Source organism: Cervus canadensis, chromosome 15 (genome assembly GCF_019320065.1).
Source record: "Cervus canadensis isolate Bull #8, Minnesota chromosome 15, ASM1932006v1, whole genome shotgun sequence".
NCBI lineage: Eukaryota > Metazoa > Chordata > Mammalia > Artiodactyla > Cervidae > Cervus > Cervus canadensis.
Genome location: NC_057400.1, coordinates 60,425,174 through 60,438,577, shown reverse-complemented (window position 1 = coordinate 60,438,577; position 13,404 = coordinate 60,425,174). Strand labels below are relative to the sequence as shown.

At 37.4% G+C, this 13,404-nt stretch overlaps 1 protein-coding gene across 6 annotated transcripts in view; it reads left to right on the top strand.

Annotated features, from left to right (window-relative positions):
• Nucleotides 1-13,404, top strand: part of PDE1A (phosphodiesterase 1A) — a 376,209-nt gene that overhangs the window by 266,900 nt on the left and 95,905 nt on the right. For all 6 annotated transcript variants that reach the window (XM_043488084.1, XM_043488083.1, XM_043488081.1 and 3 more), the window contains one exon: nucleotides 11,745-11,927. In XM_043488084.1, the coding sequence (XP_043344019.1) occupies nucleotides 11,745-11,927 (183 nt within the window). The remainder of the gene's footprint in view (nucleotides 1-11,744; nucleotides 11,928-13,404) is intronic.

Here is a 13,404-nt window from a genome sequence, read left to right as displayed (position 1 = left end):
GCCACAACCTCAAATTTTTTCTTCAGCCTGCAACTTGGAGAGCCATGGAAGGACATTTACTTAAATCGACCTTGGAATACCCTCCTCTCTGTCTTATTACCTTGATTAGAAGAAGCAGCATATCATTCTCTGAAAAGTGGGACAGGAAGATCAGTACTAGGTAGATATTGTAGAATTGTCATGAAATGTAAGATAAAATGTACCATTTTCAGTGTACAATTCAGCAGAATTAATTACATTTACAATGTTGTGCAACCATTGCCACTATCCATTTCCAAAACCTTTTCATGATCCCAAACAGAAATTCTATACCATTAAAGAATAACTCCCAGTCCCCCTCTCCCCTCAGCCCCTGGTAACCTCTATTCTACTTTCTATCTCTATTAATTTGCCTATTCTACTCTTTAAAATTTTAAAGTAGGTAAAAAGTATTTTTGGCGATCCCTCCCACTGCCTCCTTACAACCCGTAGAATGCATAAGTTTTTCTTTGGTTCCCACAAGTGCACTTTGACAAACTTCTTCCTTTAATGTCGGAAACACTTCCGTCACAAGATACCTTCCCTTTACTGCACATCATAAATTGATTTGCTTAGAGTAATTCATGCAGGTGTATAAATGGCTGGAGATTACTGAGTGCCTTGTGTCAGACACTATTCTAAGTGCTTTCTGTAACTGTTTCATCCTCCAACCCCACCACTAGAGGTACTGTTACTATCAGCTCTATTATCAGATGGTAAAGAATCTGCCTGCAATGAGGCAGACTTGAATTCGATCCCTGGGGTTGGGAAGATGCCCTGGAGAAGGAAACCCACTCCGTATTCTTGCCTGGAGAATTCCATGGACAGAGGTGTGTGGCAGGCTACAGTCATGGGGTCACAAAAAGTCAGACATGACTGAGTGACTTTCAGTTCACTACTTATCACTATTATTGTCTCTCTTTTATTGACAAAGAAACTGAGATTCAAAAGATGGACTGTTTTTTCCAAGACCACACAGCTAGTAGGTGATGAAGCCAGGATTCCAACTCCTGAGGCAGTTCTCTTAACTGTAGAGGATGCTTACTAATCAAAAAAATTGGTAATTAGTGGAATGTCAGGCTTTGAGCCTAGAGGAATATTTTTGAAGATATTTTGAGCCAAAAGGACTTCCTGGTAGGAAGCCAAGAGTCATCAGTGAGGCCCAGGGCAGTTTTCTGCTTTACCCGTTGCCTCCATTTCCATATCCCAACTGACTCCCTAAATACAATCTTGATCCTAACTCTCTGAGATCCTAACCCCTTCTCAGAGCCTGCCCCAACATTTCCTGGCCCTTCTTTCCTGTCCCAGGGGATGACCCTCCCATTCCTGGAACTCTGCTTCCTTTGGTGGGTGCAGAGGAGGTGCAGAGCCTTGCGCCTTAGCTTGGACAGAGGCCTAGTCAGGTAGACAGAAAAAGAAAATTGCCAAAAAACCAAAACCAAGCAAATAAAAAAAAAGCTGTTGAAATAAATCTGTGAGCCTGCCATTTTAAGTCTTTTGAAACAAGGCAAATAATAAATAAATAAATGTATATGGGTGGTGGCCTGGAAAAATTAATTCAAATGTATTTAGTACTTGGGAAATAGGTTCCAAACAAGTCGACAAGGCTTTTCAAATGTATTACCTCTTTGCATCCTGGCATTCAATTTATTACGCTTCAAAGTACCCTGAAATTCTACCATCCGGATATATTTCTCTCTGAGAAAATGATTCAACACACCAGTCATGGAAAACAAATTTAAGCTTCTTCTAATCATAATTCTGGTGAACTAAACTCCTTTAAGATTTTTTTTTTAAGATCAATTGTTTTTAAACCTGAATTTCAGTGTAGAGATGGGATAGAGAATAATGATTGCTGATATTTTTGTCTGAATTTAAAGGGAGTCTGGACACTTAGTCAACAAAAGACACATTTGAGGTAAAGAATAGCTCATCAGTTAAAAACTCAGATCCTGAAATCAGAGAGACTTGAGCTCAAAAAGTGGAGTGGCTGCCTCCAGTTGTATGATTTGAGCAAATCACTTAGGGTGTCTGTGCCTCAATTTATTCATCAGTAAAGTGCAGGTACTGATAGAAATATCTTCCTTATGGTGGTGTTTTGAGAATTAAATGAAGTAAAGCATGGTTCCTTGCCTGGTTCATAGTAAGTAAGCAATAAAGTTAGCTGACTTTATCATCAAATCCATCCTCGGATGGTTCTGAACTCAGAGTGAAGACAATTACCTTGGGGTTTTTTGGTGGAGAAGGGGTATGTGGAGAGGCTGCAGGCACCTCAGAACATAGGCATATGTTAACTAAAGAAATAATGCTAATAGACTTGCTTATGAGAGAACCACTTATCTCCAAAGAATAACCATACTGTAGAAATATCAACTTCTCTAATTCTCCCAGTTATACCAGAAGGGCTCCCTTGGAAGGTGTTCACTGAATATGAGGCCAGTACCACCCTTAGCCAGTGGAACTGCTTCTCTGGACACTGTCCCCCACATGAGGGTGCTCAATGATGGCCATCTTTTGGTCTGCCCCTTCCCAGGGGTTAGAAGGTCTCCAAGGCCAAGGAGAAACTGAGCTCATGACTTTTCCCTGCTGGATACTCACATCTTGGAATTCCCTGCCCTGTCCACTGTGCCCCTCTGCCATATTCTGGCCCTGAGACCCCAGAGTTCTCTACCCAAATGTCTATCAGCCTGTCTCCTAAGTCTTCATGGGCTTCCTCCTTAGGTCTTTTCTCCTGAGGAGGCCCAGGGTACTGAGGGTGTGTACACCTCTCCACCCTTAAAGAATGGCCAAGCAGCAGCTGCTTTCAAGCTTGGGCGGATTGATGGAAATTGTACTGGGACCACAGTGTCCACCTGTTCTTACAGCAAGGGCCTGAGCTGCAGGCAGCTGGGTGCAGCCCTATCACACAAGGAGTTGAGAATTCTTGTTTCCAACCCAATTTGTCAGACTTTTATGAAACTTATTAAAAGGCAGAAGGATAAAACAAATGTAGCTGTTTGTTCTCTTGATATATAGCTTTAAATACTTAGTGGTGAAATATTCAGAGATATGTGCTCCTACTGTGGGCCCAGCAAATATTAGAGGAAGAGGAGAATGAGTTAGTGTTTTGTTTAAGTGTGTCCTTTATAAGAATAATAAAGCAGGAAAAAGAAAATTTCAAATTTAAGTCAGTTTCCCCTAATTGCATTTGGCACTTGAATTTAGATACTTAATAGGTATAAACGTGGGCACTGAATGCCTGGAAATAACTGTTTGGGTACATGAGTGTAACTATTTTCTAAGAGTCTACTGTGGACAGAAATGTTTTCACTGATATAATTGTAAGAGTCAGAATCCCATGACCTCTCCTTCCGTGGCCGCCTCTTTCTTTATTCCCTTTTCCTACAAACTCTCTAGTTCAAAATATAAGCCCTTGGGGAATTGTGTCATCAGATTTCAAGAGAAAATTTGGAGTATAAATAGCTTCCAAGGATCAGTAGAGTGCTGACTGGAGGCAGGGTCAGTTTCCACAGCTCACCGGCCCCCCAGTGACCCACAGCTTATGTTTAGGGACCCCTCACTTTCTGCTTTATGGACTAAAAACAGTTGAATCAAACACCAGTTGAAGCATTTTTCAGAGGTCAACAGTGCTAACATTTTGGATGTATACTCCTGATCCTTCTTTTCAGTGTAGTGCATTTTAAGAATTCCCAAGGGAAATGTACCAATGATTTTTGTTTTCATGTTATAAGTTTCTTAAACACAAAGTCTTTGTTTTTTAAGAGCACTCATGGAATAAACATTTATGCTTACCCTGCCATCCAACCCTAGGATAAAGCACAGTCAAGTGGTTGGATGTTTTGGAAGCAAGATTCATTATAGTATTTGAAATCTCATTTTAACAAGCTACTTGAACAAATGTATGTCAACAATGAAATGAGGGCAAACTACTCTAAAATGTTTGATGTGTGATAGTCTTATTTAGATATCTTCACATCTTAGAGAAATGTATAGAAAAATTATTTCTGGTAACTCTCTAGCAGCCCAGGATTACAGGATTACTATTTGATATTATACTGGAGTTTTCATTCTTGCCCTATCTAGCATGGTCAAATGAAATCTGAAGGTCTCGCTGTTGTGCTCAGAAGAGTGTTCAGGGCAGGTGCCAGGGAAAGGAAAAATGAATAAGGGAGGAGAGGAGAAATATGCTCCATTAGGTGTATCTGTTTATTTTTAAAATTCATTTAAGTTTCATCCCCCTGCCTTTAAACTTTCTTCTATCCAAACTTAATTAATTATCTTAACCCACTCCAGTACTCGCCTGGAAAATCCCATGAATGGAGGAGCCTGGTAGGCTACAGTCCATGGGGTCGCGAAGAGTCAGACATGACTGAGCGACTTCACTTTCACTTTCACAACTTATTTGTGTCTTTTTTAGGAATTTATTACCATGCTCTGGGCTTCCCAGGTGGCACAGTGGTGAAGAATTGCCTGCCAGTGCAGGAGATGTGGTTTGATCCCTGGGTCGGGAAGATCCTCGGGAGGAGGGCATGGTAACCCATTCCAGTATTCTTGCCTGGGAAATGCCATGGACAGAGGAGCCTGACAGGCTCCAGAGGGTTGCAAATGTTGACACACCTGAGCAGCTGAGCGTGAGCTTGAACGTGTATCTGTTCATTCCAAACTCCTAATTTATCTCCCGCCTATTTTTTCCCCTTTGGTAATGATAGTTTTTTTTTCCCCCCCTATGTCTATGGATCTATTTCTGTTTTGTATATAAATTCATTTGTATCATTTTTAAAGATTCCACATGTAAGTGATATCATATGATATTTGTCTTTCTCTGTCTGGCTTACTTCACTTAGTATGATAATCTCTAGGTCCATCCATGTTGCTGCAAATGGCATTATTTAATTCTTCTTGTGTTGAGTAGTATTCCATTGTGTAAGTGTACCACATCTTCTTTATCCTTTCCTCTGCTGATGGACATTTAGATTGCTTCCATGTCTTGGCCATTGCCAGTAGTGCTACAGTGAGCATAGGGGTGCATGTATCAGTATCTTTTCAAATTATGGATTTATCCAGATATGCTTCCAGGAGTGGGATTGAAGGATCATTGTAGTTCTATTTTTAGTTTTTAAGGAACCTCCATACTGTTATCCTAAGTGGCTACACCAATTTACATTCCCACCAACAGTGTAGGCGGATTCCCTTTTCTCCACACTTTCTTTAGCAGTTATTTTTATTTTTTATTTATTTATTTTTTTTAGCAGTTATTTTTAGTCTTTGTAATTATGGCCATTCTGACCAGAGTGAAGTAATACCTCGTTGTAATTTTGATTTGCATTTTTCTAATAATTAGCAATGTGGAGCATCTTTTCATGTGTTTTTTGGACATCTGTATGTCTTCATTGTAGAAATGCCTTTTTAGATCTTCTACCAATTTTTTGATTGGGTTGTCTTTAGGTTATTGAGCTGTATGTGCTGTTTGCATATATTGGAGATTAATCCCTTGTCAGTTACATCATTTACAAATATCTTCTCCCATTCTGTAGGTTGTCTCCTCATTTCATTTATGGTTCCCTTTGCTATGCAAAAGCTTTTAAGTTTAAGTAGGTCCCATTAGTTCATTTTTATTCTTATTTCCACTGCTCTGGGAGATGGATCCCAAAAGATATGGCTGTGATTTATGTCAAAAAGTGTTCTGCCCGAGTTTTCCCTAGGGGTTTTTATAGTATCCAGTCTTATACTTGTCCTTAATCCAGAAAAATGTCTAATATTTTTCCAAGTCAAATAAATATTTCCCCATAATTTGCTTCAAAAATTCTAAAGAGATCGTTCAAGAGCAAATTAACATAAAGGTAATAAAGAGATGATGGCTAATAGTGAACTACCCTCAGGATGCTTTTGTGCTTATCAATCAAAGAATATGGGACTCTTTAAAAGACTAAAATTTCTTATACTATCTCCATCCTTACTCCACTTCCCAAAGGTAATCACTTGTAATAGTTTAGTGTAGATCTTTCTGGATGTTGATCCCCCGAATCTGTGCCATTCACTGCTGTAGATGCCGGTACAGCAGTGCATAAGATACAAACCAACTCTCTGACCTGTCTTTATAGTCTACTGGATAAAACATTTTGAATAAAAAAAAAACTAATAAACATATGGCATGACATTAGCAGTGGTAAGTGCTAAGAAGTCTATAACAGGATAAAGAGAATCAAGGTGTTTACTATTTGAGTTGGGGGGGGGTGGTCAAGGAAGCACTTTATGAATGCAGTGAGGAAATGATCCACACATCTTGAGAAAGAGATTCTAAGCAGGGGAAACAGCAAGTGTAAAGATTCTGAGCAGAAGCAAGCTTGGTAGATAGGATTATAGCAAGGAGGCCAGCACCGTCGAAGCAAAATGAATAAGGTAGAAATTGTTAAGAGATATAAGTAGAGATGTAGCTTGTGGTGCACTTCATAGGGCTGTATGAATTAAGCATTGGCATGGTCTGACTTGGGTTTCCCAGGTAGTTCAGTGGTAAAGAATCTGCCTTTTAATTCTGGAGACCCAGGAGATATGGGTTTGATCCCTGGGTTGGGAAGATCCCTGGAGGAGCAAATGGCAACCCATTCCAGTATTCTTGCCTGGAGAATTCCATGGACAAAGGAGCATGGCTATGGTCCATAGGGTCACAAAGAGTAGAACATGACTAAACACGCACACACATGGTCTTACTTATACTTTAAAGGAGGCAGACACTGGCTGGAAATTCTGACAGATGTAAATGTTGAGTCTGACAGTAGTTTGGAGGCAAGATTCCTTCTTATTGTTTAAGGCCTTTGATTGGATCAGGTCACTCACATTATGGAGGGTAGTCTGCTTTACTCAAAGTCTACTGATTTCAATGTAAACCACATCTAAAATATACCTTCACTACAAGATCTAGACTGGTGTTTGACCAAACAACACAGCATCATAAGCTAGGTGTGTGAACATAAAAAATTAACTGTCACAGAGTTGTTTGTTGCTTTTTTGAGATTTGCTTTTTTGTACATTAGAATATTTCATGCTTTTCTCCTTATGCACTCTGTTCCTCTATTTTTATATTCATTAATTAATCTATATCACTCTTTTCCCCCCTGAAGTTATATGTTCTTCCTTCTCAATAAATGACATCATGCATGATGACTAAGAATTGCTAGACTCCTGGGTACCACATCTATATGTGAACTCTCATATGCTGATTTGATCATGTTTAATGAACTGTCATGGATAATTTATGATTTTAGGACATATAGTCCTAAAGTCCTCCACATCAGATTCGCAAAGGACCAATTGACAACCATTACCGTGTGTCTGTCATTCTACTCAGTGTAGTTGAAAATCAAGGCAGCAGTAGAATTCTTGGAGCGCAGTGACATCATAGGATTACACACAATGATTCCCATTCCACCTGTCCTGTTCTTTGGCTTTATTTGATCATTGCGTAAGGAATAATAGAAATGGCATCAATAATAATAGAAATGGCATAAGCCCTGAAATTTTCAAACTATGTAGTGGAAATGTCTTGCTGTGATTAACTGAGGAATCTGATTTTAAATGAACAAAAGGAGGAAAAAAACAATTTGCTTTGAATTACAATGTCCATGTGTTAGGTATAAATCAAAATCATCCAAATGTAAGAGCCAAATGAGAATTAAATATGATTTAGAGTAAGTATTAATATTAACTTCTATGTCTTTTTTATCTTCATGTGTGTACATGTAATTTTGTACTTCCTGCACTTAAGTTGTGTATATTTTTTCATAAGGTATTTCATAAATGCATTCATACTTGTTTAGTACTTTGAAAAATAAATATTGGCAAAGGACTGTCATCCAAACATTTATAAAATGCAGTGGAACATAGAGGAAGTCATATTATCTTTTGAGCCTCTTTTTGGTAGTTTCGGGTGCTTTCGATGAACTTCCTGCCTTTGTGCCCTTTCCTTGATCCCTGCTCTCTAGAGATGATATGTGGCCTGTTCTGGAGGCTTAAGCACACGCTGTCAGCTCTGGCTACCTTCCCTACATCGGCTCGTAATCCTTAGGCCTCAATCTGTAAAAAAAGAAATCTACCAAAGTGAATGGAACCCAAAGGTCAAAGCTAAAATGTGCCAAAAATAGCTCTGAGTTCTTAAATTGGTGCACCCACAAAGAAACAACAGTCAAGCAATAGACAGAGCTAGCCTGTGTTCTTCCTGGAGGCAAAGTTCAATTGCTCTGTAAAGTCTCTGCGTATTTGTGTGAAGCCTTTCACACTATTTTGCCAGTTCAGACCCTTAGGAAGTTCTGGATCACTGGAGCTGCCCAGCCTTAATGCAGTTATTATTACTGGCCAGTGCCGTCAACGTTGTCTATCTGGGGCTTATACTGGAGAGCGGCAGGGCAGTACTTTGAGCTCCTGGTTACTTCCTCCTCGCACAGCTGATTTTCTCAGCCAGCAGTTCTAAGCCCATCAGATCTGCACCCTCAGGACAGATAGCATTTGCTCTAACTTTTCCACTTGACACTGGCTGGGTCACCCAAAATGAGCTTTTCCATTTGTTTTCATCTTTCTTTTTTTCACCTTCTCATCTGTGCTGTTGATAACAGAATGAATATCTATGGAGTATTTTTGTAAAATTTAAGGATATGCATCAAATAAAATAACACATGTGAATGACTTCTGTAAACTCCAAGGACTATACAAATAGTATGTACTTTCTGTGCTCAGTATACACAAACTTATTAAATAGAAGACAATTTTTATAACTTCAATTCCCCTTTTTCTTTCCATCCAATATATCCTTTAATAGACATCTGTATATGAACTCTTTTCCCTATCTTATTTTGTTGTTTAGTCACTAAGTACTGTCAGACTGTGACCGCATGGATTGTAGCCCACCAGGCTCCTCTGTCCATGAGATTTCCCAGGCAAAAGTACTGGAATGGGTTCCATTTCCTTCTCCAGGGGATCTTCCAGGATCAAGGATCAAACCCACATCTTCTGCATTGGCAGGCGGATTCTTTGCTGCTGAGTCACCAGGGAAGCCCCTTCCCTATTTTATCTTAGTTTTATTCATTATTGGAATAATATATTGATGATATTAATAATCAGTATCTCCAGACTGATGTCACTGTACTTAAATGTTTGGGAACTTATCAACTGTTCAAGTCCATTAGTCTTTGCCCTCAAAAGATGACCAATTTGAGAAACTCAGAGCTTTCCAAATATTAACCTAGTGAATTTTTGATATAGCTCATATTAAAAGATGATCAGAGAGTGACTTGCTATACTTCAAATCCTATTTCTCTGCTTGCTTTGTTGTTAGTTTTTCTTCACTTTTTCCTAAAGTTTAACCACTATAAAATTTTTAAGTTAATTAATTTTAATTGGAGGATAATTACTTTACAATATCGTGATTGTTTTTGACATACAGTGACATGAATCAGCCACAGGTACACATGTGTCTCCTCACTCTAAACCCCCCTCCCACCTCCCTCCCCAACCCATCCCTCTGGGTTTTCCCAGAGCATCGGCTTTGAGTGCCCTGTTTCATGCATCAAACTTGCATTGGATATCTATTTTATATATGGTAATATACATGTTTCAATGCTATTCTGTCAAGTCATCCTACCCTCACCTTCTCCCACAGAGTCCAAAATTCTGTTCTTTACATCTGTCTATCTTTTGTTGCCTTGCATATAGGGTCATTGTTACTGCCTTTCTAAATTCCATATATATGTGTTAATATACTGTATTTGTGTTTCTCTTTCCAACTTACTTCACTTTGTATAATAGTCTCCAGTTTCATCCACCTCATTAGAACTGACTCAAATGCATTCCTTTTTATAGCTGAGTAATATTCCAGTATGTAAATGTACCACTACTTCCTTATCCATTCATCCGCTGATGGACATCTAGGTTGCTTCCAAGTCCTAGCTATTGTAAACATTGCTGCAATGAACATTGGGGTACATGTGTCTCTTTCAATTCTAGTTTCCTTAGTGTGTATGCCCAGCAGTGAAATTGCTGGGTCATATGGCTGCTCTATTTCCAGTTTTTTAAGGAATCTCCACACTGTTCTCCATAGTGGCTGTATTGTTTGCATTCCCACCAACAGTGTCAGAGGGTTCCCTTTTCTCCACACCCTCTCCAATACTTACTGTTTGAAGACTTTTTCAGGGCAGTCATTCTGACCCGAGTGAGATGATATCTCATTGTGGCTTTGATTTGTGTTTCTCTAATAATGAGTAATGTTGAGCATCTTTTCATGTGTTTATTAGGCATCTGTATGTCTTCTTGGAGAAATGTCTGTTTTGTTCTTTGGCCCACTTTTAGATTCGGTTGTTCTTTTTTCTGGTATTGAGGTGCATGAGCTGCTTGTATATTTTGGAATTTAATTCTTTGTCAGTTGTTTCATTTGCTATTATTTTCTTCCACTCTGAAGGCTGCCTTTTCACTTTGCTTATATTTTCCTTCATTGTGCAAAAGCTTTTAAGTTTAATTAGGTCCCATTTGTTTATTGTTTTTATTTCCATTACTTTGGGAGGTGGGTCATAGAGGATGTTTCTGTGATTTATGTCAGAGAGTGTTCTGCCTATGTTTTCCTCTAAGAGTGTTATAGTTCCTGGTGTTACATTTAGATCTTTAACCCATTTTGAGTTTATTTTTGTGTATGGTGTTAGAAAATGTTCTAGTTTCTTCTTTTACATGTGGTTGTCCAATTTTCCCAAATCCAGTTGTTACAGAGATTGTCTTTTCTTCATTGTATATTTTTGCCTCTTTTGTCAAAGATAAGGTGTACATAGGTGCATGGATTTATCTCTGGACTTTCTATTTTGTTTCATTGATCTATGTCTGTCTTTGTGCCAGTACCATACTGTCTTGATGACTGTAGCTTTATAGTATAGTCTGAAGTCAGGAAGGTTGATTACTCCAGTTCCATTCTTCTTTCTCAAGATTGCTTTGGCTATTTGAGGTTTCTTGTGTTTCCACACAAATTGTGAAATTATTTGTTCTAGTTCTGTGAAAAATACCATTGGTAGCTTGATGGGGATTGCATTGAATCTATAGATTGCTTTGGGTAGTATACTCATTTTTATAATATTGAGTCTTCCAATCCATGAACATGGTATATTTCTTCATCTGTTTGTGTCATCTTTGATTTATTTCATCAGTGTTTTAAAGTTTTCCATATATAGGTCATTTTTTTAAGGTAAATTTATTCCTAAGTATTTTATTATTTTCATTGTAATGGTGAATGGGATTGTTTCCTCAATTTCTCTTTCTGTTTTTCATCATTAGTGTATAGGAATGCAAGGGATTTCTGTGTATTAATTTTATATCCTTCAACTTTACTATATTCATTGATTAGCTCTAGTAATTTTCTGGTGGTATCTTTAGGGTTTTCTATGTAGAGGATCATGTCATTTGCAAACAGTGAGAATTTTACTTCTTCTTTTCCAATCTGGATTCCTCTTATTTCTTTTTCTTCTGATTGCTGTGGCTAGGACTTCCAAAACTATGTTGAATAGTAGTGGTGAGGGTGGGCACCCTTGTCTTGTTCCTGATTTTAGAGAAAATGCTTTCAATTTTTCACTATTAAGGATAATGTTTGTTGTGGATTTGTCATTTATGGCTTTTATTGTGTTTAGGTATGTTCCTTCTATGCCTGCTTTCTGGAGAGTTTTTATCATAAATGGGTTTAATCACTATAAATTTTTTTGTAGGAGACTGCTGGATACTGATGATGAGCTCAGTGACATTCAGTCGGATTCTGTCCCATCAGAAGTCCGGGACTGGTTGGCTTCTACCTTTACACGGAAAATGGGGATGATGAAAAAGAGATCTGAGGAAAAACCAAGATTTCGGAGCATTGTGCATGTTGTTCAAGCTGGAATTTTTGTGGAAAGGTAAGTGAACTTGCTGGTATATTAAGACAAAATTTAAAAGGCAGAAAATATACTTAATATATCAATATTATGAGAGTCCTGTAGTTATTGAGGAAAACTGTAATCATAAGTATACCTGGAATAAGTGGATTTAGGACTTTATGAGGAAATTTACCCTATAACAAAAAATATCTTGTCCTGGATTTTTTTTTATTTATTTTAACTTAATATAAAGAGTTAAATAAAGTATAGACTTTTGAATGGCCATTCTCAAATGAATCTTTATGAGTAACTGTTTAAAAACAATTATAATACATTCATATGCTATAAACCTAACATTACCCAAGTAAAATGTAGTGCCTGATAAAATAAGTTCTATACTACATAACAAAATCACGCAGGCCTTTTCTCCACACTTAAGTGAAAAGGCCATCCTCTTACGACCTTGGAGTAAAGCTCTCTCATGTCCAATCTCCTTGAAGAGCTTTTTAACTTTTCTGTCACTGAAGGAATTCTGTTACTTGCTGGCCCTTAGAAGCAGCAAGTCAAATCACTAGAGTTTCTAATGTGAAATACATGTTAATATGACAGGATTTTATATTATTTAGCCCTTAATAACATAGCTTATTTTTTCTGTCTGGAAATAAGATGCTTCAGAACTAAAACTATAAAAAGACTCGAAATAAACATCTTACATCTGACAATGTTGAGAAATAGTTCTTAAAAGTTACTTATACTTACTTAGACTTAGAAACAATTATGCTACATTAAGTTATAAATAACAAAGGTTATCAAAGCAAAATTAAGGAAGAGAAATTTTTTATCAATGTGTTTAAAATTAAAGGAGACCACATTATTTTTTATCTTCAGACATCTCTAGTTATTACCTCTAATAAACTTCCTAAACTTTCATCTTCTTCCTAAAGGAACAATGAGAAGCCCTCTTGGGTTTCTAAAAATCTAAATGACAAGCATTGCAAGAAGTATTTGATGTGATTTAAAGATATATTATAACCATAAGAAACAAAGCATCTATGATCTTGGTTTATGCCTTTATTACCCAAATTATTATTATTCAAATTACTTTGTGTATGTTTTAGCCATATTCAATTGCCTTTGATAAAAGAACCTTCATAATAAGCATAATGAGCTTGATTAGTTAGGTGAGATGATACCTCCAACACAAACTGCTCCGAACTCTGCCAAATGGGACCTGAAATCTGAAACAGACAAGTAGGGCTGGAGATAAATAATTTTTATAATAATATTCCTATTTTTTAAAACAAGTTAGGTAAGTGTGTGACAGTTGATTTTTCTTAGTATCAGTTTGAAAACATCTAAATAGTAGTTCAGAAAATCAGTGAAAGAATCAGAGATAAAAGAGTGTATGTTTGCTTTAATGAAGAAATGTATATTTTGCCTTTTTGTTTAAGAAAATATAGAATTTGGCAAACTGAAAAATAAATTAAAATTGTAAAAGTAAACCAACTAAATTTCC